The sequence below is a fragment of the Oryzias melastigma genome, linkage group LG21 (assembly GCF_002922805.2).
Source record: "Oryzias melastigma strain HK-1 linkage group LG21, ASM292280v2, whole genome shotgun sequence".
NCBI lineage: Eukaryota > Metazoa > Chordata > Actinopteri > Beloniformes > Adrianichthyidae > Oryzias > Oryzias melastigma.
Genome location: NC_050532.1, coordinates 7132304 through 7159714, shown reverse-complemented (window position 1 = coordinate 7159714; position 27411 = coordinate 7132304). Strand labels below are relative to the sequence as shown.

Sequence of the window (27411 nt, the reverse complement as noted above, 5' to 3'; positions counted from 1 at the left end):
ACATCATCCCATTGCCTCATTTTGGAGCTGTTTGATCCGCCGCAGGTCAGGAACTCCAAACTCCGGTGCAGACATCCAATCTAAAAGAGGAATTGTTCTCCTTTTTGAGAATGTCTTACACAAAGAAAACGACTTACCTGGAAACAATTAGAGTAATTACACTTTAAATTAAATGGCAATTTAATTATTTTAAAAAGGAGTCACAAAATGATTTGGTTTTTAGCCCCTTAAAATTATGTTGAGAAAACCACCCAAATTGTCTGGTGCTTTGAGAGCTTTTGAGCTTAAATTAACTTTTTATCTTTTTTTTAATTTTAATGAAACTATAACTTGTTTGTAACCACAAAAAAATCTGGTTTGTGTACAAATTTCAAGCGTTATAGATTTGTTGATGTTTAAATATCAGAACATTTATACATATATATATATATATATATATATTCCTTCATACACTTGTGCATTAAGTTGTCTGTGTTACTTCTTCTGAATACAACACTGCAGAATTATGGGAAAAAAAGACAACAGTTGAATTCCTTTGGTGAGTTCATGAAATTAAACTCTAGCCCCATCTGCTGGTGGAAAAAACAAATCAACATATTCACTTCACAAACATGAAAATTTTCCAATCCACAAAATCACATTACACTTTCCATCCATCCACCCATCCATCCATCTTCAGTACCTGCTGAATCCCTTTCGGGGATCCCTATCCCAGCGACTATTAGGTGAAGGTTGCTAGTTTGTTGCAGAGCCACCACTCGTACACACACACCCAGGGACAATTTAGAGTCACTAATTCCCTTTGAATCATGTTTTTTGGACTGTGGAAAGAAGCTGGAGTGCCCCCAAAAACCCACACATGCACAGGAGAACATTCAAACTCCACATCAGTAGTTCCTGACTGCCTTAGTTCCTGCTAAGAAATGTTTTTTTCTGATTTTTGCTCTGCTAAGGAGAGACAAGGGTCCAGGGTGACCCCCTTGACCCTGCACAGGATGAGGCAGGGAATAGAAGATGAGTGGGTAAATAGAAAACAATTATGAATAATATGATGGGGTTTTTGATTTTTACTACCTTAAACATCAAAATAATAACTGCTGTAGCTTTGTTGAAAACAACACATTACAAAATGAGTCTCAGAAAAAAACACGCTTTGCACGAAGGACCACAGACTTTATTTAGGGTCATAAACATCCTTTTACAAGGAAGTAAAACATGCCAAGGTTTATTTTAATGTAAAAAAAAAGGTTTTTCAGTGAGTCCTCCTGCCAGTTGTTGTCCATGGTGTCGTTGATCTTATGCGAGTGTGTTGAAGGTGATTCTCTGTATACAGTCCTGTCAAGCAAGCCTCTCAGTGGTCGCAGCCGAACAACTCCAGGGAAATTCTGTGCTGCTCGGGAAGGGCCCTGGCAGCTACGAAGAGTTTGGGGCTCTCAAAGTGGTAGTAGTGGTTTCCTCTGAACACTTTCACTCCTCCAGGACCGCACATGGCGCCGTCCACCTTCTTCATGATAGAGATGGGGCGCTTGTTGCCCGCAGTACGAGGGGTGGCCTTCAGATCTACATCGTACATGTGGCGATCTGAGGAGAGGAAAAATATTAACTTTTTCACTTTTGCCAACCTTCAAACTTGTGCTTTATTTACAGTTTCTTCCACACACTCCAGGGTTTTGTATTTCCTTCTTCCTCTTTAATGTGCATCTTTATATTTCCAGATTTATTTCAAAACATTCCCTGAACTACAAACTGTAACGTCTTTTGCAAACATCATGGAAATGATCTTATTTTCTTCTATAAGTACTTGATTTTACACTGCTCCTTCTCTGTGCATTAATTTACACAAACTCTCACACATCCTCCCACCAGTGGAGGAATGCTAAGGTTGATGAGACTCAGAAACTGCAAATTATGTCTACGAAGAGGAGATGATTCCTCTACCTCCTCATCAACATCTAAGTATGTCTGTTTTTCATTTCCGTAGGGCACAGTCAGTCTCGACTGATGAAATTAGCTTCATCTATTCTCTCCCGTGGCACTGATTATCTTTATATGCCTGTAGTTGCTGTAACTTTCCATCCTGTTCTTAAAAGTTAACCTATCACTTTCCAAAAATATAATTAAAAAGTCAAGTTAAAATGCCAACGTGCTCATTTATATAATTAGGGATTATTTTAAACTGCTTTCCTTAGTCAGAGTCTATCATAAAGCTTTTCAAATTGACAGTTCTGAGGTTGTAAAAAGCATTGGCACCCATGCAAAAGTATGCTGAACACCACAGCAGCAGCTCCTGTAAGCTAACACAGAGAAAACAGAAAACGCAGGAGCTTCTGTATACTTTAAACCTTAAGCTGGCAAGCCAGGCATGACATATTTGAATTCCACAGAGTACAAATACATCCGTCATATTTCTGTGGAACAAACGTGTTGAAAAAAAAAGAGTTGTCATGCTTTATTTAATTGTTTTTAGTGCAAAAAATTAGATTTTAGTGAGAAAGACAACAAGCTGATGAAGTCTAATAGGGACCCCTATTAAGTTCTAAACCTCCAAACTACAGTTGAGATGCAGCTGGAAGAGAAAACTCACTGCAACAAGCCGAATGATCATCTGCTTAGCTCAGAGCGGAAAAAAAACAACTAAAGTTTTCTTTTTGCATGCATGAAACATTTTTACATGAAAGTTTATTAAAAAAAAATCTATTAACCTGTTCAGTTTCACTATTTTCCTATTGATATTGCACATGTATTGCATGTATGAACAATAATTAGAAATAGGCTAAAAATCAACTTTTTTATGACTGCAGACATGTTTATCCTAATTTGTGACTAAAAAATGTTCTTCTTGGAGAATCACATGGAATTATCTGCATTTTATGATAAGCTTAAAATATGAGTTTAGAAGATACAATAAATAAACTTAAAAAAAATTGTCTTGTTCAGTTAAAAATTATTTAAGCTTAAATGTCCCAGTGCTTTCAAAATAATTAGATTTTAGAGTTAGACACACTCTTGTTCAGAGTGCTATTGATTGGCTGGAGACAAAGTAATAAGATTTATTAGCTTATTTTAAAACAGAAACGTCATGCACTAATGAAAGCTTTTTTACCTTTGATGATGTGAGCAATGTGGTGGTCCTCACAGACAAATGCAGCCTCAATGGGGCCCTTGATGCCCAGCTCCTCCTGCACAGGTTTGGGATAGCCGTCCAGGTGGGTGTGCGGCTCACCGACTCTGTAAACGAAGAGCTGATCGTCCTGCAGAGATGAATCCCAAACCAGACTGTTACTTTGGGCTGTAGGACATAATCATGACAGTTATCCGGGAGGTGGCTTCACTGTACTTTGATCATGTAGAGGTGACCGTCGTAGGAGAAGACGGCGTCCACCTCGCTGTGCAGCTCCTTGAAGGCATTCTCAATGGTGTCAGCCTTCAGTGTGTCGTTGCCTTCATCCTTACGGATGTAATGGTGGCCTACGCAAAAGGAGATGTAAAAAGAAAATCAGCATACAACAGTAAATAGTGTCAAAGTGAGCACTGTTGAAAGATCACAAATGAAAAATTACATATCAATTCTTGCTAATTTGTACTCAATTCTAACAGCCGACGAGCAGCTTTGAATCTCTTCATTATCACCATTTCAAGTCCCACTAAAATACAATTTTGATCTGTTTTAAAAGAGCTCCAAGTTGTCTTTAAATTTTACAATTTTGCCATTTTTAGCCAAATTTTTTTTTAAAAACTGTTGTTTTGCAGGACATAGTTTCTGCAGAACGGCAGGAGTTCATTAAAGGTGCATTCACATCAAACATCATTAGAGTTTCAATGTTAAGTCAATGGCAACAAGAATATCAAGCAGTATTGGAGCCATCCAGCTGTACAGTTTTGAACCAGCTCAGATGAGGAAAACAAAGATGTTCACAGATCTATTTGTCTGCAAGTGGATGCAGAAAAATGGAGCAGAGGAGGGAGCTTGTATTTTTCTACATCTTTATGCTCCTTTTCAAACTGCATGTTTTCATCTGCTCCTGCTTCACAAAATACTCAGAAATTGAATTTTAAGCCTAATTTTCTTAATTTTTTTTTGCTACATCATTAGAAAAATGCTACAAGAACATTTTCATCAGAGTGGGTCTTTAAAACTTGATTTTTGTCCTTTTTTTGTCCAACATTTCTCATATCTTTTAAGACCTCACGAGCATAAATAAAATAGGACCTCTACATTTAGTGAAATTGATGCAAATTAGGCCTGAATACATCGACAAATTAATCAATAACTCTGGATATGAGCAGAAATGTAAAAACTGTTGACATGTTTTGTTGTCACATCTCACCTCTGAAGGCGTAAATGTTTCCTGCGTCGTCGGAGGTGATGGCGTCCAGGTGGACTCTGCTGCAGCGCTCTCGCTCCTCGTGGTCGTCGTCATCTGAACACAAGCTAGATCAATATTTGCTCTATGTCTCTTCAAAACAAATGTTTCTGCCAAACAAGCTGCAACGTCCTTTTAAATGCTTTCAACTCTTACCAAACTTGGAGCACCTCATGAAATATTTGCGCGCCTCTTTGGGGTATTTGCCGTGCACCTCGCCGGTTTTTGGGTCAAACTTGGAGAACTTGTGTCCGTGGAAGCAGTAGTAGTGCTCCATGAAGCGGAAAGCAGAGGTGCAGTTCGGCATGGACCGGAAATCCCTCTCATCTACGGTCTTGTTTTTAACATAGAAGTGGAAAATTTCGTTCTCTACAAAGAAGAAACAAACAGAAAAAACCTGGGAATGATTCAGCTCTTTAAAAGAGGATTTCACAGAAGAAAAATGTAGTTTAAAGCCCCAACATCTGTTACACATCTGGGTGTGTTGAACTTCTTCTCCACCTCTGAAGGAGTGGTGAGCTACAGACACAGCTGCACTCTGGAACCTATTTAGTGGTTTCATCTCCCAATCCAACCTCTTAATGCTGACTTGGCCATGAATTTGAACTCGTGACCTTTCAGTCTTAGGGCGGACACTCTACCACAAGGCCACTAAATGGATCTTTGAAGTTGCTCAGCAAAAACAGAAGCTTACTCTTGAAAAAGATGACAGAGTCTTCACCGCATTCCGATTTGGGACACTCCACAGCAGCATCCAGGTGGTCGGGAATTCCAGGAAACACTTCAGAGATGTTCTTAGGGTAGCCTACCTCCAGCTTGTGTTGGTAATAGGCAAACACTTTGTGGTCCTGCATCAGAGGATCACCTCAGTATCAGGTTAGATTTTAGGATTACTTTTGCAAGAGCTCTTGTGTGTCTGGCGTCACACAAAAGCTTCTCACAAGCTCTCAGTTTGTGTTCTTGTCTCGTACTCATATCTTCTTTCTGCTTTGTCTCGATCTTAACGTACCAAGAAGAAGAACATGCGGTCGTGGTGGTTGGGGTCGTCCTCGTAGTGCATGCGGAAAGCAGCATCCACGTGGCCCAGATGGTGATGGTCGTCCAGCTCAGCGAAACTCTCATTGGCCAGCTCTGCCTTTCCATGGAAGCCTTTGAACAAGTAGTCCTCTGAAAGGGAAAGTGGGCCATGCAATTAAATTAAAAAAAACATGATGTTTTATGTCCCAAATCATCAGTTATATATTATGTTCAGTAATTTTGAGACTTACCCTTGAAAAAGTAAGGGATTCCCTCTTCATTCACAGCAACGGCGTCCATCTCAATGCCTTTACAGCGGTCACGGACACGTTCATGACCGTGGCCATGGTCATTATCACGGCCACGGTCATGATCACGGCCATGGTCACGACCATGGTCACGTCCATCTGCAGAATTATAAACAAAAAAAGTTAAGTTTGTTTTTTTTTTCTTTTTTAAGCGGAAAAGTAAATGTGTCAAAACTTGCCTTTTTTGTGGGGTTCATGGTGGCTGTTCAGAAGAGAAAGTGTGGAATTTTACATCAATCAACTTCAAAAAATGGTCAAAAACACAGTTTAAAATGAAATGTGTACTGCCCTCTTTACTCCCCCTGTAGGAAAAGTTATGAACTACAATCACGCCCAAAGGTGAGACTGCAGACCTGATGCAGCAAATATAATAGGCCTGGAAATGACTTTAACACCAAATCTGTCACTTTGGAACAAAGTTTAAGCATCAACTAAAGAAGATTTGAAGCTTGACTAAATTCAAATGCATAATCTTTTCAAACTGCAACAGACTTAATTTAATTTATTGAGATAAATACAAAATAATTAAAGATTTTACAGTTTAAAGAAAGCCTGAAATACTTACTCAGCCCAGGCCAGAGCGAGGGCCAAGCAGAGAAACAAGGCGTGAGGGAGAAGCTTCATCTTGTAGTGTCCTCTGGTCCAAAGCCTGCAGAGCTGGGCGAAAGGTACCATGGCCCCGTCTCTGCGTCAGCTTATATCAGCGCCCGCTGGACGTGGGCAGCGTCACATTGGACCCCCAAAACGCCCCAGGAGGAGGGACCAAGCACGCAGGAGCAAAGAGTTGATCTGACACCCACGATGTTTGATCTTCCCCCACATAGTGCCTCAGAGATCTCTACCCTCTCAACCCACCCACCCTCCAAAACCATGTCTCACCCACAACTATTCAAAGAAACTGGACGGTTTTCTTTCTGTAATGAAGTCTGATCAATAGATGGATATCAAGTGGCCTTCAGATTTTTCAGATTCTTTATGCAAAAGCTAAATATGATAAAGGTCATAAAAAATGATGGATTCTTTAAACAGATTAAACGTGACTAATGCGAAAGATTGTCCAGGATTCGTAGATATGTCACACTAGCATGTTTTTGAGACCTAATGAGGGTTTATTTCACATACAACAATTTTTTTATTTTTCAAAATAAAATACTTTTTTTTGTTATTTTTTTCTACCTTTGTATGTAAAAAATAGAACCCAGAAGTTTCTAGAAGTCGGCCACTCAAACTCAAAGAGGTAACTAACCCAGAGTCCCTTCAAAATAGATAAATAATGCTGACATGTGCACTTCAGATGCTCACAAACCCGTGTTATGTAACGTTCTTCAGATGAACATTAACAGATTCTTGTGGGTTGGCCTCATCCATCGATGCAAACAAAGGGCTACGTAAATGAAAGCATATCTTATCTAGAAACGTGCTGTTCTACACCAGTCAGAAGCTCCAAATACTAAGACGCACACGCATGATCTGTCACATGATCAATAACAGTCAAAATAGATGCTATATTTGTCTGATTGAGAGAATTATGATCACTCACTGTATTTCAGGGTGTGCTGCTGAGCCTAGCATGTGTTTAAAATCTGAACCCTTCAGATACTATGATTGTAGGGTTGCACGATGGTGTAGTGGTTAGCACCATGAAAAAGGACTCTGGTTCGATTCGGTGTGGATTTTGCATGTTCTCCTCGAGTATATGCGTGCTTTCTCTGATTTCCTCCCACAGTCCCAAAACCGACTTTATTTATGTCTCTAATTTGCCCCTAGGTGTGCATGAGCGTGTGACCCTGTAACAGGCAGGAAGCCTGTTCAGGGTAAACCCCCACCTTCACCAAACAGTAGCTTGGTTAGCTCTGTAATCCTTAAAAGTATTCATCAGGATCTGAGCATGGATGGATGATGGATGTTCTTCGTTCCCGTAAGTCATGCATCAGCAATCAACCTAGAATATAGTGTAAAAACACAAGTGTTGCCATGGCTACTCCATTCCAGTAGCGGGACAACTGCTGTGCAGCATCCTTTCTGTTTATTCTATAGCTGTGTTTTTTTTCCTGAACTCCATTATACTTGTATATCTCCACCTACTCCCCATTTCCATCCCTGATCCTTTCTGTGCTCTTTTTCTTCCTCCTCCATCTTTGTATGAAATCCTATGCTACAACCTCTTCAAAACAACATCTGCCCCTTTTTTAACCACTGATTCATTTGGATAGCTTATATTCTTAAAAACAGCTTTTTAAACTCTTCTATGGGGTAAAATTTTCTTTTTAATTAGAGTCAAAAGCAGCCAAAGAGAATTCTTCACAAACTGGTTGAGTAACAATTCTGCATGGTGGGACGCACGCATCACAGATTGTATTTGTGTGTGTCCGTGTACGTGTGCATGCATGTGTGTGAGGGGGCTTTTAACCTTTACTGAGGCAAAGCAGGATTCAAGTCTGTCACGTTGTGCACGTACAGTTGCCAAAAGGTCTGTCTTTGTTTTTCCTTGTTTCTCTCATTTGCGGAGTAAAAAGTCCACCACACCACCTGCCTTATTTGTGCAGCTTTGCCCAAAATTAGGCCAATATTTTATTAAAACAAAAATATATCTCATATCAATAAAGAATAAAGTGTAAACTCTTTAGATTTAGATTGTATTTACAAAGTAAAATAAAAAAATACAATTTTTTTAGTTGTATAATGATCCTTACATCTGTTTTTTTTTAAATATTGAGCATTCAAAAGCTATTTTAGGAATATTTTGGATCTCAAACCTGAGATTCATCTAATAAAAACCAAGAAAAAACAGCATCAAAATAAGCTGTGTTTCCATAATGCGAGAAAATGTCAAATTCTAATCTTAAATATATGCAACGTACTATAACTTAGTCCTGAGACTCAATAAAGAAAATTCTAAGTTCCACTTCACAAACCATTTAATGTCATTTTGGTTGTGATCAAAATGATTCCTGTGGATGATTGTAAATGGCAGCCTGTCACACAACGATTACAGTCCTTTTAGAGAACGTTAACGAATGCAGTTCCATGTTTCCAGCTCCTGTGAAATGCATCAAATGTTATTCATTCAGCACTGTCACTTCAGTCCAGTTTCTCAGGCGGTGTAAAAACACTGTCGCCCGCTCTGAGCTGGCTGCAGCCTGCTGGCCTTCACTGTTCGTCATGAACAAACAGATGCGAGGGAAAGTCAAGGGTTATCTGTGTTTTTGTGGTAGCAAAAGAGTCACACAAGTTCATGTTGTTTTAGGTTCAAATCTGTTTGTTTATTTCATTTATACAGAGGAGAAAAAAAAGTGTTTAGTCAGCCACCAATTGTGCAAGTTCTCCCACTTAAAGAGGTGAGAGAGGCCTGTAATTTTCATCATAGGCAAACCTCAACTATGAGAAAAAATGCAGAAAATCACATTGTCTGATTTTTAAAGAATTTATTTGTTTATTATGATGGGAAATAATTTCTGTCTCTCATAGACCTGTAACTTCTCGTTATCTGTATTAATGACACCTGTTTGAACTTGTTATCGATATAAAAGACACCTGTCCACAACCTCAAACACTCCCTGCAGTTCCAGACGTGTCCTCCTGCTAAAGCCAGTACATGTGCAGACTGTCTAAAGTTTGCTAGAGAACATTTGGATGATCCAGAAGAGGATTGGGAGAATGTCCTATGGTCAGATGAAACCAAAATAGAACTTTTTGGTAAGAACTCTACGGTTTGGAGGAGAAATAATGCTGAGTTGCATCCAAAGAACACAATATCGACAGTGAAGCATGGAGGTGGAAGCATCATGAGTTGGGCTGTTCTTCAGCAAAGGGATCTGTGTAAAGGGAGGAAGGAATGGGCCAATGTATGGTCAGATTTAGAGTAAAAACCTCCTTCCATCAGCAAGGACATTGAAAAGGAAATGTGACTGGATCTTTCACCATGACAAACGTACTGCCCGGGTAACAAAGGAGTGGTTTCATAAGCATTTCAATGCGCTGGAGCGGCCTAGCCAGTCTCCAGATCACAACCACATAGAAAATCTTTGGAGGGAGTTGAAAGTCCGTGTTGCCAAGTGACAGCCCAAAACATCACTGCTCTAGAGGAGATCTGCATGGAGGAATGGACCAAAATATCAGCAACAGTTTGTGGAAACCTCGTGAAGACTTACAGCAAATGTTTCACTTCGGCCAAAGCCAATAAAAGGTATTAAACAAAGTATTGAGATGAACTTTTGTTTTTGACCAAATAATTATTTTCCACCAGCTAGGATCTTTCTGTGTGGAGTTGGAATGTTCTCCCCATGCATCTGTGGGTTTTCTCTGGGGACTCCGGCTTCCTGCCACAATCCAAAAACATGTTTCATTGTCTCCTCTAAAGTGTCCCAAGATGTGTGTGGGAGTGCTTGTGTTGCCCTGCGACAGACTGGTGATCTGTCTGGGGCGTACCCTGCTTTTGCCTAACAGTAGCCAGGATAGGCTCCAGCAACCCCAATGACCGTGAAAGGGATATAGTGGGTTAAGAAAATGGATGGACAGATTGCTCAAAGGTCTTCTTTTACCCATTAGATTTAAATTGTGTAAACAGATATCAGATCAGTACTTAAATGAATAACATTAAAAAAATTTATATAGGTTTGACATTATCACAGTTAAGAACTGGATATGATGATTTAGGTAAAGAGCATGAAAAATAAAAGTGAAGTAAAGTAAAGCAAAGCAGGGATGGAATTATATAAGTTCATTTCCTCCCACTTCCTTTCAAAGAATAAATTCATTATTTACTGGTGCATGTGGACATATGCATATTTTCCAATCAAATTTATGACTAATTATCCAATGTTTGATATCTCTTTGAATGGATGTGAACCTTTATTGTTTGTCTTATTCATAAATTATTCTTGCTTTGATTTCTTGAAATAAACCCTCTCCAATCTCCAACAGGAAGCAGGTCATCACATCGACCTGACTGACATGTTCTGGAGCTATTAACAAACAAAAAGTATTGTTCACAAGTCCAAAACCACAAGTATCAAGTTAAGACTGTCTCCGCATCTGAAACTTAAGTAAGACTTAAGGCTCTCCATTTTATCTATAAGGCAGCCAATTGAGAAGCACCAACTTTCCATTTTCCAGGGGGAAGGAAAATAGATTGTGTTTAAAATATAGTTATTTGTTTGGTTCTGCTAAGTTTTCTTGCATATGTGGTAGTTTTGTTTTATGTTATTCTTTCTTTTTCTACCTTCTGACCAAGTTCGATAACAATCACTCAGAGCTGTGAGGCAGATTCACTCCATCACCACAAACACCACATGAGCAGCAAACATTCACTTATGATATTAAACATGTATATTGAAGTGAATCCCTGCAATCACTTTGGAAGTGTTTACAAATTTGATCCAATCTCTTACAAGTTACAATTTTAGTTGGTGCTTTGCTTCCAGACACTTCAACTTCATCTATTTTTTTGAAATAAGCAAATGGTTTTTAGATCTAAATGTCTTTTTCAAAGGTAAATGATGTGAAAATCCTTACCCTGAAAGAATAGAACAGAATAGAATTACAGACTAGGGATCCTAATGTCAACACCATAAAAAAACACAAGACATACAGAAAATAATATTCCAAATATAAATTCATGCAAAACAAAAATGATAAACTTTAAGGGCTTAAAAAGGCGTCCATACCAGTTCTTCCAAATTTGAGATAGATGAGTGCTGTGCCTGATGTTGATAAGGGTAAGAGTGATTTCATTCATTAAGTATTTCAAGAAAATTAAAAGTTATACATTTAAGTTGTACAATTTTGTACAAAGTTGTACAAAGCTCAAGAGAATCAAAATCAGTTGAATGGATGGACAGAGACAGACAGATAGAATTTAGATACATAGACTGGACTCAAACAAGCACATTTTTATTGTGTGCAGCCATATAGGCCCACGTACATGCATCTTTAAAATAAATATATATCAAAATTATCTTAAAAAAACGATTATTTTTTTTATCGAACTTTTGTAATACTTCAGAGTGTCCACAAGAGGGCGACATTTCTTCGAGTTTAAAGTGTCGTCAACGCAAAACAATAAACATACAAAGAAATCACCCAGAAACAAAGACTATTCCACCCATAATATATATATAAATAAACAAATAACAGCAACAACAACAACAACGAAACACAAGTCCTTAATTTATTTGTTTACTGGATTGTTTTCCTTCTCTCTTTTTTTCTCCAAAATGTTCCTGATTGTTCGTTAAACGTGTAGTTCACTTTAAACGTGGCCGTAAAGTGAACAGCTATTTCTGTCGAACCTCTTTGGTAGAAGCGAGTAAGGAAGCGTGGAGATCCACCATGCGGAAAAAAACAACTAAACAGCCGAAATAAATGTGTCCTTAACGCGCGTGGTGACACAAAGAGCTGAAGGAGAGGAGGACACATCCGGTTAAGTTTTTCCTGGGCTGAGTCGGTGATGCGAGCCGAGGAAGAGGAGGAGGGAGATGAAGCAGAGCGGATCTGTGAGGTAGGATTCTGCAGATGCAACTCGGATAGGAAGATTTCATGGAAAATGAGCGTTAATGATCAGTGGGATCGACGAAGCACCGAGGAAACGGTGTGATGAGCAGTGAGGGAGGAAGAAATGAGGTGGAGCTGCAGCAGCAGGAACCTGTGGATCTGTGCTTCCAGCGACACATGCAAGCAGAAAGAAAAACACAGGAAAACACCAAGTTAGACATAAAAAAGAGGATTTTTCCACCTAAAAGTAACATCTGAGGAGCTTTGCTGCAACAAACGCATCACAGTATCCTCTACATGCATCTTATATAGTTAAAATTGGACAAACAATGACACTTTATGAAGATAGCAAAACAAAGAAAGAAGAAAACAGTCTTTTAATAGAAAGTTCACTTTTATTAGTGTAACATTTAGCCTCCACATTTATTTACCTATATATCAGGGAAAATAGAGATGTTTATTTTTTTATAGTGACTTTTATGAGTCCTTTACCTTGTTACTGTATCTTTAGGAGTTGCAGTGAAAACAATAATTAAAAAGTCAGGGGAAAAAGCATTTCCTACTCTTCTAAAAACCATGAAATGAGCATTTTTGCTCCAAGAACTAGAATTCTAATGTGTCATGAGCATTGGCACCACTTCTTAGCGTCAGCCCCCGAACACTTGGACAGAAACAATGAAAATGATGAATGGAAGTCTAGCTTTTCTGATCAGAAATAGTGCTTGAACTCCTTTATTTTTTTGCTGGATAAGTTCACATTCAGCCCCTACTTAAATGTATAATCTGCAGCACTTTAGACAGATTTTTAAATCCTCCTCCACTGTCAGAACAGTCAGATATTGTCCATTTAAACCCACTTGACATCTTTTTTTCACAGTTTCTTTAAATATTGGTAATTATTAAATATTTTTTACAGAGTGCGTGGAATGCAATGGACTCTCTTTGATGTCCACATCTAAAAGGATGGGTCATCCGGCGTGAAGGTACACAAACACAACTTTGACCTTTTCCTCTTTTCTTTTGTGTTTGTCAGTTTAAACATCAAAGAAACAACAAAGCAGCAAAAGTGTGGTGAATGAAAAGAGAATTGCTCCTTTGAGAGATCTGTTCAGATCAAATTTAGAGATTGAGAAGGATGGATGATTTTGTAACTGTAGCCAAGGTTAAGTCTATTTTCAAAGCGTTGCTATTAAGCTGTTTTTAGTGTCAAATGTTTTGAAACTGTCCTTTTGTAGGACATAGTTTCTTAAAATGCGGACAAGACAATATGAGCATCATGAAAATAGCAGGACAAACTTTCTTCTCTTGTTTCAGGTTTTCTTGTTATCAATAATATTTTTAACCAGAGGTTGCTTTTTTAGCCAGCACTCCTGACATTACATCACACGGTGGTAGTCAGTCTTCAATCAGCCATGTCGATGCTTCTGTGGGTTGCTTAGCAACTTCATTCACCAATTTACACTGTACAGTAGAGGAAGCTATATCTTGTGAGCTAAATCCATAAATATCTTTTGGCTTAAGAACGGCAGTTGTGCAATCAGGATTGGGGATTAGGAGAAGGTATTTCCACGTTTTTAGACTGTGCATACTTTATGTTTTTTACATTTCATATCTGATATCAGAAAGCAGGTCGGAGTGAAAATGAAGGTGTTTTTATGTGACATTGCATCGTTCTACATAGAAAAAGTCACTTCAGACATGATAAATAATAATAATAAAAAAAAGTTTTAAAATAATTTATTTTTCTGCTCAAGGAACTAATGAGGTTTGATGTTCTTGATCTGATTTGAAAAAAACTCTTAAGTTTCCCCTCTGGCATCGCTGTAAATGATCAGATGTAGATTGGTGGCATGCAGATGGTTGTCTATCACATTTCTGAACAAATGTCTCATGGACTAACAGTGAATATTTAAAAGTAGGTTATGCCACAGGATGCTCATGGGTCTGTAGAGGAAACATCAGAATCTTGGGCTCCCGTTCGCCTTCTTTGGCACATTTTTGATTTATTGTTCAATTAAAAATCTTTTTTTGAATTCAAAATGCTTAGATCTGCAGTCAGCGACTCACAAGTCTGATCACTTTCCATTATTTAGGCAAAACAGTAACTAATAACTATCATTTTTTAACACCATAAATCAGTTTATTACTCTTCCTTTGAAACATAATCTGCAATTTTCTTTATTTTGGAAGAAATTCATTCTCATCAAGAGACTAGAATTTTAACTTTAAAATCCTTCAAATGAAAAATATTATAATCCTAAAATAGTCTCCTGGAATTCCTATAATTTTAGAGGAGGTGTGATAATTTTATGACATCAAAAATCAAGAGAAGTCTTTCTTAATTTAAAAGAAAAGAACTTTTGTTGATTGTTTAAGATACATTTTAGTTAAAGTAAGGTCAAGTTAAATTAAAGTTTTTAATACTAAACGTCTAAACTTTTACCAATAACTTTTTTGGAGAAAAACAATCAAAGTGTTTAGTCAAATTCTGAGATTTTTTTAGGTTTTTAGTTTTTGTGTGACAAGCGAAACATTGTTGTAAAACACATTATCCACAATCTGGCAACCTGGTTTATTATTTATGATATATATATATATATATATATATATTAGGGCAATAATTCATTTTTCTCGTCATTAACCATGTTTATGTGGCAATCTGATCAGATAAATCAGCATGTTTGCACTTCAGAAATCTGGTCCACAAACTGTTTCAATTCGTTAGTTCAGTTTGTGTGAATGGTGGGATTTCAGAATAAAACTTCCTGTTTGATTGTTTGTTTTAAACATGGCCCAGTCTTGTTGAAATTAGCCATGACTAGAGTTTCAGAGCTGCAGAAGATCTGAAAATTACTCTACACTTCTTCTTAATTTATTCTCCTTTTAAAAGAAAAAGGGTTTGCTTTCACATATTCTATCGTTTTTTTGTTTTCCGCCAACAATGTCATACTGTTATTTTCTCTAATTTTGTTATTTTTTTATTTTGTGCGCATTTTAACATATAAAAGAACAAAAATAATTAATATAAATGGATACATAAACAGGAAAAAAACTGTTTATTTAGAAAATCTGAATGTGTAAATCCAAATTTTCCAAAAATAATTGCAATTCTTGATAAAGCGTATCAGTTTATCATGTTAACATGATGTTTTGAATAACCTGAATCAGATAAATATTCCCTTTTTGTTGAGCTCAGTGTCTGGAGAGCTCTGCAGCACTTTCCGCTCCACAAAGTCATGAAAAGAATGTAGACGACTTCACAGCTAAATGCTGGTTCTCCTCAAACCATCATCGGTTTCTTGTTAAAACAAATCTGGGCCTTTCTGTGGGAGCGATCTCATGAGGAGCTTGTAAACTGACAGAAGAGGGGCACAACAGGGGTATTAGAAGCTGAAAGGACATTTTTTACTAAAACCTCTCTGAATCATCTCCATGGGTTTTTCCCACTGAGTTCTGTCAGGTGTGACACCTATCAGGTCGCTGATGCCTGGTTAGTCACTGACTTTAAATCACATTCCTTCACCGGACGCCTCCATAGATTTTATCTGCATACAGGCTGCTGTAACAGGATGCGATTCTCAAGTGTGGTCTCGGTTTTGTGCTGCTGCGAGAACATTTTAACGATCGGGGTTGGTGGTTTTCTTGGAGGACCCACATGCAGGAAAGCAGATGCAGATACACAAGAAAATAATAATAATTGTACCGACTAAAAGCATATAATAAAAACTTAAAAAGAACAAAAATAAAACAGTCTGAGGTGAAACAGGACACGCGGTAGCAGAAGCCACTCCGGGATCTGCCCAAACACTCTGACTGAGGGTAATTAACCAGAGAGAAGCGGCTGTGGTGACTGCAAATTAAAGCCAGAAAGAGCGGGGAAATATTTTTAAACACAACCAGAATGCAAAAAAATCCAAGAACCAGAAGTTAGATGGCAAATCCTAACACTAAAAAGCTTTGAAAGTCTCATTTCTTAAAGACCCACTCTGAGGAAGGATGTTCTTGTGGCATTTTTCTGATGATAGGAGACATATATGAAGAAAATTAAGCTTAAAGTTGGATTTACTGAGTAATTCTTTATTTAAATCATTGTGAAGCGGGAACAGATGGAAAAAATGCAGTTGGAAAACCCTTGTATTTTGTGGCGTAGAAAATGCACAGCTCTAACTGATTAACTCCTGCTGCTCTGCAGAAACTATGTCCTACAAACAACAGAGGTTTTTTTTCTATTATGGTTAAAAATCATAATTAAAAGATCACTGGAGCAGTTTTACAATAGATCAAAAGATGATCAGCATCTATCTTACACAAATCAGGACAGAAGTTTCACACTGACAACAAATATTGTTCACCTTCAAGGTTTAAACTAGAGACGTCTACCACTGGAGGACTGTTCCTGCTTCTGCATTGACTAGTCATTTATGTTAATAGACAGCTCAAAGGGCATTATCCTGCTTAACCACAGTCACTTAGGAAAGAAATAACAATTAAATTTATTTTTTAGTACTTTAATCTAGTTATTTTTGACATTTAATTAGTTTATCCAAGAAGTGGACTGTATGATACATGCTAGCAGGCATTGTCATGGTAGCAGTTACTGAGCCCACGCTAATCTGACTGTGCTGCAGCAGTAGAAGGTGGTATATATACTAAGCATCATTTTAAGTGATAGAAATGATGATTTCAGAGGGAAGGTTTACCTCTTATAACTTATTTTGACAAGATAATGAAGCAAAAGTTTGTTCCAAAGAAAGAAAATTCAAAATTAGTTTCCTATACCGCTTTTAGTGCACATGACATATATTAACTCTGATCATTAAATACGTATATCAACAAACCAACAATTTATTTTTAAAATTTATATATAACATTTATTTACTCTGTATGAAGCAAATAAGATAAACAAGACAGAAAGACAGCCAGCAAACTATTTCAAATTAAAGGCCACATAGTGTCATTTGAAGGACAGAGATCTTTTCTACTGTCTTGCTGTTGTGATAAACTGTAGAATAAAGTTTGTTTAAGTTTCTATTGGTAATGGTTACCAGCTGGTGTTAATGCCAGCCCAATAATATACAACCAGGAACATTATTCCTGGGGGAAAAAAACTAAGAAACCTCATGGAACCCTAAATGAAGGAGGAATCGTCTCCCAGGATGGACAAGCGATGTACCATTACTGTAAAAGAAGAATTAGCTGATCTAAGTCTACAACTACATATTGAATAGTGCAGCAGATGGACTTCATCCAGATGGAGCTGGAGGACAGCTGGAGCAATGAGCCGGAGGCGGGGTCCACGGTCGAGGACATGATCTCTTTCCTGCTCCCCTGGAGGGAAGTGTGAAAGAGGGACAACGCATGAATCTCAATGCACCAAACAGGGTCACGGAAAGCTATATTAAAAATATGAATGCATGTACCGTCAGTTGGAGGAGGCTTGGAGGAGGAAATGTTAAAGCAGTACAAACTCATGAGGCTTTTTCTTTCACACCTCTCATCCGACATATGAAAGACTCTGTTTCAGAATTCCATCATTAATATCTCCTCCATGATCAATTTTCAAAGGGTTGGTGCTTCCATGTATTAGAAGGGACAAGAACCAAAAGTTACTACCAAGTCTGAGTCTTTGATTGGTCAAAGTGGAAAAAAATACATCCTTTTATAAAGACTCATGTTTTAATAGTAATTTACATGGATTTGTAAAATTTTACAAAATTGATCAAATATTTGCACTTTATATATGTAAAGACTTCTCTTTTTTCAGCAGATAATATTGGTTTAAGATGTTTGTATTTACCTTCACATGCAGGAAGAACATATTTCAACAAAAATGTTCCAAACTTATCTGTGCTCTTGAGGAAATGTAAAGTGTAGAGAGATATGACTCCCACATGATCAGGTTTAAGGCTTCTGATGTTGCTTTGTCACCTATAGGTGACATGGTGGCAGTGACCAGACAGTTTGGTGTTGGTCCAAATGTTTCAGGAAGTCGAGGTGAGGGCTGGTCACAGAGGACAACAAAAATGCCATTTCGACAGAAAAAAAAAAAGAAAATGTTCCCAGAGCTTTTTGGAAACAGAAGGAGTTTTTCATTCAGCCGTGACATATTTACTGGTGATGCAGCAGAACCATCTGCGGCTGATGGCAGATGCCAGACAGATGAGAGACAGTTGTGCAGCGCTGGAGCCAGAGCTGATCTGGATCGACTCAATAACAACCCAAGCATTCACTGACGGCCAAAAGGGGGAAACACAGGAGGGGGGACTGGAAGAAAGCTAGAATATCCATGACCATAACTCTGCCAAATGGATATATAAATTATTATATTTCATGGTAACTACTAGGCCTGTCCAATAAGTCGCAAATTAATCGTTATCGTGATATTCAATATCCATTTCACAAATGACCGCATAAACTGTGATAAACTGTTACCTTAAACGTTTACTCATATTATTTACTCATATTAAATAAATAATTTCATTGCAGCTTGAAGTATTAAACTAATCAAATAAAGGCCTCTTCATATTTGACCAATCGGATAGGGCGATTCATGTCATGGACCAATCAAATAGAGCCCTTTATGCTGCATAGACATGGGTCATTTGGAGTTTAATTTAAGTTATGTTGACTTTTATTGCAATCAAACTGTTAAATGGAAATTAGTTCTTTTTGATTTGCTATTTATTCATGTCATCACTATATTGATCACCAATATCGCTCATCACAAGTTTTTCTCATACAGTGTTGCCCTAGTAACTACACTGGAGGAAAAAGAATTCAAGCTGGAATTCTGCACTGAAATTAAACAATTTCATTTATAGAATTTCCTTACATTTCTTGTGTTTCAGAGTTTGTACTTTTAAATAATCCTTCAAAAATGTTCTACCCCCTAAAGTGGATCAAAAATTGCTCATCCCACTCCGATCATCTTTTGATCTTTTGTAAATTTATTGTAATCTGTATCGTTTTTGAGGACATAGTTTCTGCAGAGCGGCAGGAGTTCTGTAGAAATTTATCTCTGAGTTGTCAGTGTAGACTAAGCCTGCCCCCATTTCCCATCATCCATCTGTTTACGCCCTCTTGACTATCATTTCAATTAAAAAATACCTCAGAAATGCAATTTGAACCTTAACTTTCTTAATATTTGCCCCCCCATTGTGAGATTTTAACAAATCACCAGAAATAAAATTTTCATCAAATTGGGTCTTTAAAAGTTTATACTTTTAAAATAGTCTCTTTGATCCCTAAAGCTGATCAAAAACGGTGTATAATTAGGTCATAATGTGTTTTTTAAAAAAAAAGTAAATGAGTGACTGAAAATTGCATTTTTGTTGCTCGAAGAGTCAAAAAGTGTCCGCTTGTGTTCAGCGGCTGTGCCTGAGCGTGCCGCCTTTGTCTGAAGAGTTTCCATTATTGTCCTGCAGGTGAACCTTGACCCCTTAGGTAACTCCTCCCACCTGTCAGCTGCAGTTCTCCGGTCCTCCCCCCGTCCTCGCTCTGGGCATGTCTTGACACGCCGACAAACACCAGGAGAGGGTGGAGACAAAAAAAAAAAAAAACAAGAAAAACCGGAGAGCATGACAGACTGAGAAACAGAAAGAGAGAGAGAGAGGGAGGTTGAGTTTGAGCAGAGGAGAGAGAGGGTGTGAGGAAGCTGAAGGGAATTTCATGCTGAAGCTGCAGCTGAGGATCGATTCTCAGCAGAAAAGCAGGACAGGAACTGAAGCGGCGCAGAGGAATGTGGCTGTAATCGGAAAAGGGAAGGCAGCCCTGAAGAGTGGAGGGGTGAGATCCAGTGGTGTGGAGAGACTGTGGAAAATGTGCTGTCAGTTTCTCTCCTGGACTCATTCCTTCTTTCTCTTTGTGATTTCTGACTGAGCAGCTTCCTGAATCCCTTGGAGAGGCGCGGAGAACACTGGTGACTGTGGCTGCTGAATCCACCAACAAAGGGATCGGGATGAATGAAGCAGAGGAAGGAGCGCACCTTTAGAGTTTGCTGTTTTGGGAAAGCTTTATCATTCCATTCAAAGGAAACATGGACGGACATTTTTGACATCTAAAAGGAGCTTAAAAAAGAAAACAGAGCACCAGAGGAGCATGGGATGTAAAGTTGGGAGCTCTGTTCGGTGTCAGACCCTCGTGCAGACATGAGCAGCAGTGGCTTCGGGAGTAGCTCCAGTTTGCTTCAGGGCCGGCGGTTTTTCTGCAGAGAATGGACGCTGGAAAAGTTGCGCCGCTGCCTGGACTCTCGAGCAGCGTCAGGCACACCGCCGGGGCTGCTGGTGACCGGGGGCCCCGGTGCTGGAAAGACCGCCCTGTTCACCGAGGTGCTGTGGCCCACCTCGAAGACCGGAACCACAATCGGGCTGGCCCAGCGCTGCCTGGCCTCTCATTTCTGCCAAAGAGAGGACCAAAGAAGCACTGTCCTGTGGAGGTTTGTCCTGGGCCTGGTGGAGCAGCTGAGGGCATCACCTTTCCTCTCCCCGGGGTACGAAGACGTCCTGAACAGGGAGGCTGTTGTCTCTGCTTTGGAGCCCCTCAGCTGTCAAAGAAACCCTGATGAAACTTTTAAAAGGTTCGTATCACAGCTTCCTTTTGTCTTTTAAAATCAGAAATCTGCTAAATAAAACCAGGTTTTCACATTTTTACTGTGATACACTGCAGTAAAACTGACCAGAACTGATATCATCCAAAGTTTAGCAACAACTCCCAAAACTCCTGAAGGAGCTCAGCATGTGTGTGCATGTTTGGAAATGGCTTCTTTACCGCTCAGCAGCATCATTTGTTAGTGATATCACACAGTAAATCCTGACTTTTTAATGGAAGGGGAAATTTATACTTAGGAAAAGAAGAAAGAGTCATCAGAATTGCTTTGTAACTTAGTACTGTTTTGTAAAAAGTCTGTGTCAGCATTTCTGAAAGAGACTGTAAATTCCCCCACAATGCATTCTGGCTTACTGTGAACCAGAAGCAGTGTTTATGAGGGATCCAAATGTGGGAGACTGGCTTAAACAAACCTAACTAAAACAACTCCCACTCCCATCATCTTTTCATCTGTTGGAAAGAGTTCCCAGTGGTCTGTTAATTATAATTATGCCGGTTTTTAGCCAAAAAAAAAAAAAATTAAACTGTGTCCTTTTCTTGAGCAGAGTATTAGGGCCAGTTTACAAAAAAAAAACAATTACAACTTTTAATGTAGGAAATTTACGAATAAAAAGCAAACTAATTTATGAGATTAAAAGTCTTAAATTTACAAGAAATATTACTTTTTTTGGGGGGGGGGTTGGGCATGGTTTCTGCAGTAGGTCATAAGAAATTCATCTTTGAGTTATGGGTTGAAAAGTTGCTACAGAGTTAGCCCACCCACACTTCCCATCATCATTCCAATCTGTTTATACACTCTCCTGATAGCCTACAGCCCCTCACAACCCCAACCTAATATTACCAGTGCAACAAAAATGGTCAGTGATACTGGAACTGTCCAGCCGTATGGTTTTGCGCCAGATCAGACGAGGAGAACAAAGATATATTTGTCTATAAATGGATGCAATATACAGGGAGCTTGTGGCTGACCCATTGTATTTTCTACATGACGAATACGCTTTTTTTTACTGAATTTTTCTGTCTGCTCGTGATTCAAAACGATTCAAGTAAAGAAATACTCTTAATCTTAATATATGTCCTCCATCATGAGAAAAATGCCACAAGAACTTGTTAAAAACACGATTTTCATCGGAGTGGGTCTTTAAACACGACAAAACTGAACTGAAAACCTGGACAAACTCTAGCCTACAAGAACCTAAACACACCGAGGACTAATTAACTGAAAGAGAAACTGCTTTAAATGACTGAAATTGAAACTTGGTGTGACTGAAGGGAAGAAAAAGAACGAGAGAACAGAGAATTCCTGAAGGTGTTTGCTCAGGACTTTAAATGCTGCCGGCCTTTTAACTGGAGAGGAACATTAATGCGCAAAAACACGAGTTACAGCAAACATAGAAGCTACAAAGGCACTCATTTTCATATTAGAAGCTTCTCCTCAGATAACTTGAGTTTAGAACTTGTGTTTTGACCCCCCCCCCCTGAGCTGTGATGCAGTGGTTTAGGACAAAGCTTGGCAATCGTGTCAGGAGGGGCATCTGGCGTTGCACTTCTTCCAAATTATCTCCCTGCGGTGACCCCACCCTATGGAGAGTATGAAAAAAATATCGGCAGATGTTTTCCTGCAGAATTTGCATCGCAGCATTTGCATCCAGTCAGTCCTGTTGTTGCCCAAACAGAGAAAATGCCGATCGTCTTAAGTCCGTTTTTTGGTAAATAAGGACAGAAAACGGAAGCACAAATGCCAGCAACTCGTCTGCAGTTTCTTTCTGAACACTTCTAACACATAGTTTACGAAAGCTGTTGACAGATATGGATCAGGTCCTTAAAGAGACGATGCAGGTTAGGTGTCTGACAGGAATTTATTTAGAAGATTAAAATAATCATAACTTTGAATCATGCACGCCCACAGAGGGATGAATAGTAGCAGGGCTCTGCGGGGTTCAGGTGTTTTGCCAAAGGCCGCCGTGACATGTGATCTGGAGGAGCTATAGTATTTACCGTTAATCTTCTGATAGGAGGATTGCTCCAGAGCCGCAGCTGCTGCCTCTTGCAGAACCCAAAGCACGGGGCATCGCACAGCAGAAGCTTGAGCTCATGTTGTGGAGTTGCTACATCTTTTCTTTTTCTTTTTACACTGCAAAAATAGGAAAAGAAATCGGATCTTTAGGAAAAAAAATCAGAAAGCAGTAAAATTATCTGTGCAGCAAGTCAGTTTCATTTAACCAGAAATCTTCAAAATAAGGAGTTCTACACAAGCATTCTTAAAGGGAAACGGGCTAAAAAAGCTACAATAAATTACTTCAAATTGAATGTTACACAGCCCAATAATTTGTATCTTTTTGCTATTTCTAAGCAAACCTTTTTTTTTTTTGATTTATGTACCTAATTGTAGTTTATTTGACTACAGTCACAAAAAAACGAGTGTAATAAGTAGAAATGACTCATTTTAGAAAAAAATGTCAACAAAATGAGAATACGATCTTGGTAAAAGTTGGCTCATCTTAATAAATCCTCATAAAATCCAAACCTAGCGCTTACTCTTTGAACGAAAATCTACATTTTTGCTTCTAAAACAATATTAATGAATGCCAGTAAACATTTATTGAACTTTAAAATAACACCCTTAAAATTTAACGAAAAATTACAGCTTAATTAGAGTTTTTTTAGATTCAAATAAAGTTTTTCCATTGTCGAGAGTATGGAGCAAAATGATATTTTTGACTCATTCTAATAATAACTCTTGTTTCCTTGCGGTTACTGAGACAAAAAATTCTTAATTGTGTTGATTTTAGGAAAAGCTTGGAAAAATGTAGCGCAAAGATATGTTAAATGTTTAAAAAGGAAGTTTTAATATTCACAAGCATCTAATAGTTTGCAGAACAAACAGTTAAACTGCATAAAAGCCAAAATACGATGCAGTTCTTCCTCGGTTTATACTTGTTTCTCCTCTCACGCTGCCACCCATCAGCAGCAGACACAATAGGCCTCCAGTGTGAATGAATGCTACAGTGTTATTTACGAGTCCACATCCTTTCAAAGAGGCGGAGAAGGAAAAAAAAAGAACAAAGAGGTGAAAAAATGCCCCCAGGACTCCGGCGACCATCTCGGCACCAGTCAGCGAGGTCACCCTCCTCTCCGAGATATTTAAACTCTCTCCCGACATGTTTACCCTGTAATGAGTCTGAGTCCCTTTACGTTCCTGCTGTGTTTGCTCTCCTCTGGTGTGAAGTACCTAACTGGATTCCACATCCCCCCACCCCTGCCCCCCCACTCCCCCTGACTGGCTCACAGCCAGCAGATAGTTTTTGTGAGCTTGGGGAAAGTTGCTGCAGGCAAGAGCGCACCATGTGAGAACAGCCGTTGTCAAACTGCTGAAACATGGGCTTGGGTTTGCAGATGGGGATGAGGGGGGGGGCGATGTGCATGCCTTAAACCAGCTGGCATCACGCTGCATTCGGCAAGCCACTAACACTGCGCCGACTGTTTGGACTGCGCTGCTCCCTGTACTTGAAAAAGTATGCAGCTGAAGTTCAAAGAGTGCACGGAAACCTCAGTTTACCCGGACTGTTTGGACGTTTCTAGCTCAAATGTGTCGGTCCAGCTTCCAAATGACGCACTTACTGTCAGATTTTCATGTTTTCAAACCAGGCTGAAACATCCTTATTACTACATTTTCTATCATGTTTATTTCTTGATCTCTTGTTGTGCCAGTCTAGTGTTCCCTTTGCTTCCTCTAGTGGCAGAATTGCACATTGCAGTAATTTCTTTAAAGAACCATAACTCTCCACAGAAATGGGCTCGAAACTTGCTTTTTCCCTCCAACAACCTTAAATGTCTTTCTCTTTATGACTGGTCCAGGTTAAACCATCTGGGCATATTCGGCCGTATGTTTGACACCCCTGACCTTGATGGTCCAAAACTCAATAGAATTGCCCGGACCATTCTTGAATGGACCATTCTAAAGCAGCCAGGAGCGGACCAGTCCGGTCCGGACCGCTCACTGGAAACGAGGTATTAGATACCCGCTTCCTCTGTAGACGAGGGTCATTTGGAGTAGTGTTCCCTCATTCCCTCAGGTGATACGTTCCATAAATAACTCACGAAAGATGACATCCACTAAGTATGAAGTAGGATTACAGACGTTTTAAGGCTGTACAGTAAAACTCCTTTATGCACGTTTCTCAAACAGACATGAACATTTTCAAACTTTCAAAGTTCAAACCTTTGTAGAAAAATTTGTCTGGAATGAAAACAAAGATCTGATCGGGATGATAATTTATGGAAGACGTGCATCGTCTCTGAACACTACATGGAAGAGATTGATTGACAAGTTCAACAGCCAGTCAGGATGGAGAACATTCTGCACTGTTAAAAAGCAAAAAAGCACACGAAATTATGTTGGAAAAAGTTGCAAAGTAGTGAGATTGCTAAAAGTGAACTGTGATATAGCGAGGGAACACTATGTTGATTTTCATTTAGATAAAACGTTTGCAGTTAAATGAAAATTAGGTATTAGTTTTTTTTTTGATGGGGGGGTTGCGCTATTTCGCTAGTCACATTCAAATTCTGATCACTAAAATCGGACATCACGAGCTTTCCACATATCTTGCAGCCCTAATTTGAATCAGCTCCAACATCTTCTATCCGCTCTGATGGAAATGAGAGGCTGACCCACTTTGCCATTACACCAGGAATGACTGCGCGCCAGTAATACCGGCGCCTTTTAAGCCCCGAGACGTGCACTCCAGCTAAAAGTACACGCTGTCCCACAAAATTATCAAAAATTTAAAAACTCCTTCTTGGGCCGTGTGATGTGATCCAAGCAACCTCGACACGGATACTTGAAGGACCCTGAACGATGGTGATGTAATCACAGCTGGAGTAACCCCGTGAGCCCCCTCTCTTTTACTGATTTCATGCCCCTCCTTTCACAAGCTGGTGTGACTTCCTGACATCTTCGTTAAATAGCCCGTGACATTCAGGAGTCAGAAATGTCACAGATAGATGCACTAGATAATCCCCTTTTCGACTGTTCCTTCAAACCTATTTTTCCTGACAAGCGGAGAGTTGATCCAGCAACTCGGCCACTGCTCTCCTCTGCTGCTTACACAACTTCACGCTTCCTTCCAAACAGTTATTTGGGACACAGATTGCACTCAGTGACCCTTAGAGGCTCTCATTCTAATAGAATAATGCAAAACCGTCCTTACTCCTAGTAAATGATTTTTAATCAATGAATCCTCCTGATTTTTACATTGATTCAAAAAATGATTTTCTGTAATACTTTAAGGGTTGGATCACTGATTGAGCTCTAATAACTGCAGGTGTTTGTCGCTTAATCCAACCATTCAGAAGACTCCACTAAAAGTCAGTCAGTCGTTGTGTAATTTAAATGAGACATGAGCAACAATTAAACATATTAAAGCCACTTCTATCTCCGTGACTGTGTGTGGGTGTGTGTGCATGTGTGCGCAACTCCGGAAGAGATGAGTGTTGGTTTAATCAGATGACTAAAGCACATGATAAGCTTGTTGGAACTTCAAATGGAGCTGTCACCCCGGGGCAGGGTTTGAAAATCTACCCTTAACTGCAGGATGTGACCAATAAAAGCCAAGTCTGTTAAGATAATGAGGTGAGTCAAAGAAATTAAAGCCGTCTGTTGATCCTTAAGGAAATCAGATGGAAAAAATGTTATACTTAGACTCCAAATCAAATAAAATCTTCAAGCTGAAGGTGTCATAACAAACTGGGAGAATCTGCTCTTGTGATTTAATAACAATAGCCTCTTTTATGTTTTAAATCTTTAAACTATGTTATTTTAATAAATGATGAGTTCAAATTCCCGTTTTTGTTTTAGATTTTAAGGTATCCTCACCTTTCGGACATCACTGTTTTGGTTTGCCAAATAATGGATTGTAAATCTAAACAAATGTGCATCAATGAAAAAAAAAACTGTTTTAAATCCGTACCAACAGATGACCTCCACTACCTTCTGTTTTCAACAGGTTTATTAAAAATAAATAAATGGAGCCAAATCAGTTCCCCAGATAGCCATTAAACTGTTTCTGAAACGAGAAAGGTAACTATTATTCGCTCACAGCATAAAAGAATATACATAAATAGTGTTAAAAAAAAGAGCATATAGGTGAGTCAAAGTAAGGTTAAAGTTTTGGTGATACACAACATTTAGCTCTAATAATGTCAAATATCTGTCTTTAAAGACTTCCCTTCCCCTTGAAACCAACCCCTAGTGGTTCTTTGAGAAACTGCAACTATTGGTTCTTTTGGATTGGTTTAAAATCCAACAAAATATTTTGGTGTTTTGGCAAAACCGATTTTATGTGACCCTAGAAAGAAATAAAAGCCATTTTAGTGAAGTAAAAATTTCTAAGATAATTCATCAAACTTTTGAGCTTGAATATTGTTTCTAAAAAAAAGTTTGTCGTTGGTAGCCAAAGATTTGACAAACAAACATGCTACTGGGTTTAAGTCTTCATCTGATTAGCTTGAAATGCTTAACTAAATCCTGGCAGATCAGTAATTGAATTTAAAATCCATCCACCATCCACTTTCTTGACCGCTGTGTCCCTTTCGGGGTCGCGGGGGTGCCGGAGCCTATCCCGGCT

At 38.8% G+C, this 27411-nt stretch overlaps 2 protein-coding genes across 5 annotated transcripts in view; one reads left to right on the top strand and one right to left on the bottom strand.

The window, feature by feature from the left end:
• Positions 1 to 1152: 1152 nt before the first annotated feature.
• Positions 1153 to 6403, bottom strand: hpxa (hemopexin a). Its single transcript, XM_024286517.2, has 10 exons — positions 6255 to 6403; positions 5869 to 5891; positions 5633 to 5788; positions 5374 to 5531; positions 5059 to 5212; positions 4521 to 4733; positions 4329 to 4421; positions 3338 to 3468; positions 3104 to 3251; positions 1153 to 1581 (listed from the first exon to the last, which is right to left on the bottom strand). The coding sequence occupies exons 1-10, from the start codon at positions 6362 to 6364 to the stop codon at positions 1352 to 1354; spliced, it is 1416 nt and encodes a 471-aa protein (XP_024142285.1). The 5' UTR covers positions 6365 to 6403; the 3' UTR covers positions 1153 to 1351.
• A 5646-nt stretch (positions 6404 to 12049) lies between these two features.
• The window catches only part of ankrd50l (ankyrin repeat domain 50-like), a 23481-nt gene continuing 8119 nt past the window's right edge, over positions 12050 to 27411 (top strand). Inside the window, exons 1-4 of one of the 4 annotated variants that reach the window (XM_024287001.2) lie at positions 12050 to 12188; positions 13098 to 13164; positions 19606 to 19966; positions 20064 to 20756. In XM_024287001.2, coding sequence (XP_024142769.1) covers positions 20329 to 20756 — 428 coding nt within the window. In that variant the 5' untranslated portion in view covers positions 12050 to 12188; positions 13098 to 13164; positions 19606 to 19966; positions 20064 to 20328. Of the gene's footprint in view, positions 12189 to 13097; positions 13165 to 18945; positions 20757 to 27411 lie in introns of those variants that run through there. The other 3 variants (XM_024287002.2, XM_036209673.1, XM_036209674.1) reach the window with 3 other exon arrangements.

What these genes read in the sequence shown, in the direction of transcription:
- hpxa (XM_024286517.2), bottom strand. Translation starts at nt 6,364, where the DNA reads ATGGTACCTTTCGCCCAGCTCTGCAGGCTTTGGACCAGAGGACACTAC. An exon ending in AATCCCTTACTTTTTCAAGG is followed by an intron (nt 5,532 to 5,632) that starts GTAAGTCTCAAA and finishes TTTCCCTTTCAG; the next exon opens with AGGACTACTTGTTCAAAGGC. An exon ending in GTCACCTCTACATGATCAAA is followed by an intron (nt 3,252 to 3,337) that starts GTACAGTGAAGC and finishes TCATCTCTGCAG; the next exon opens with GACGATCAGCTCTTCGTTTA.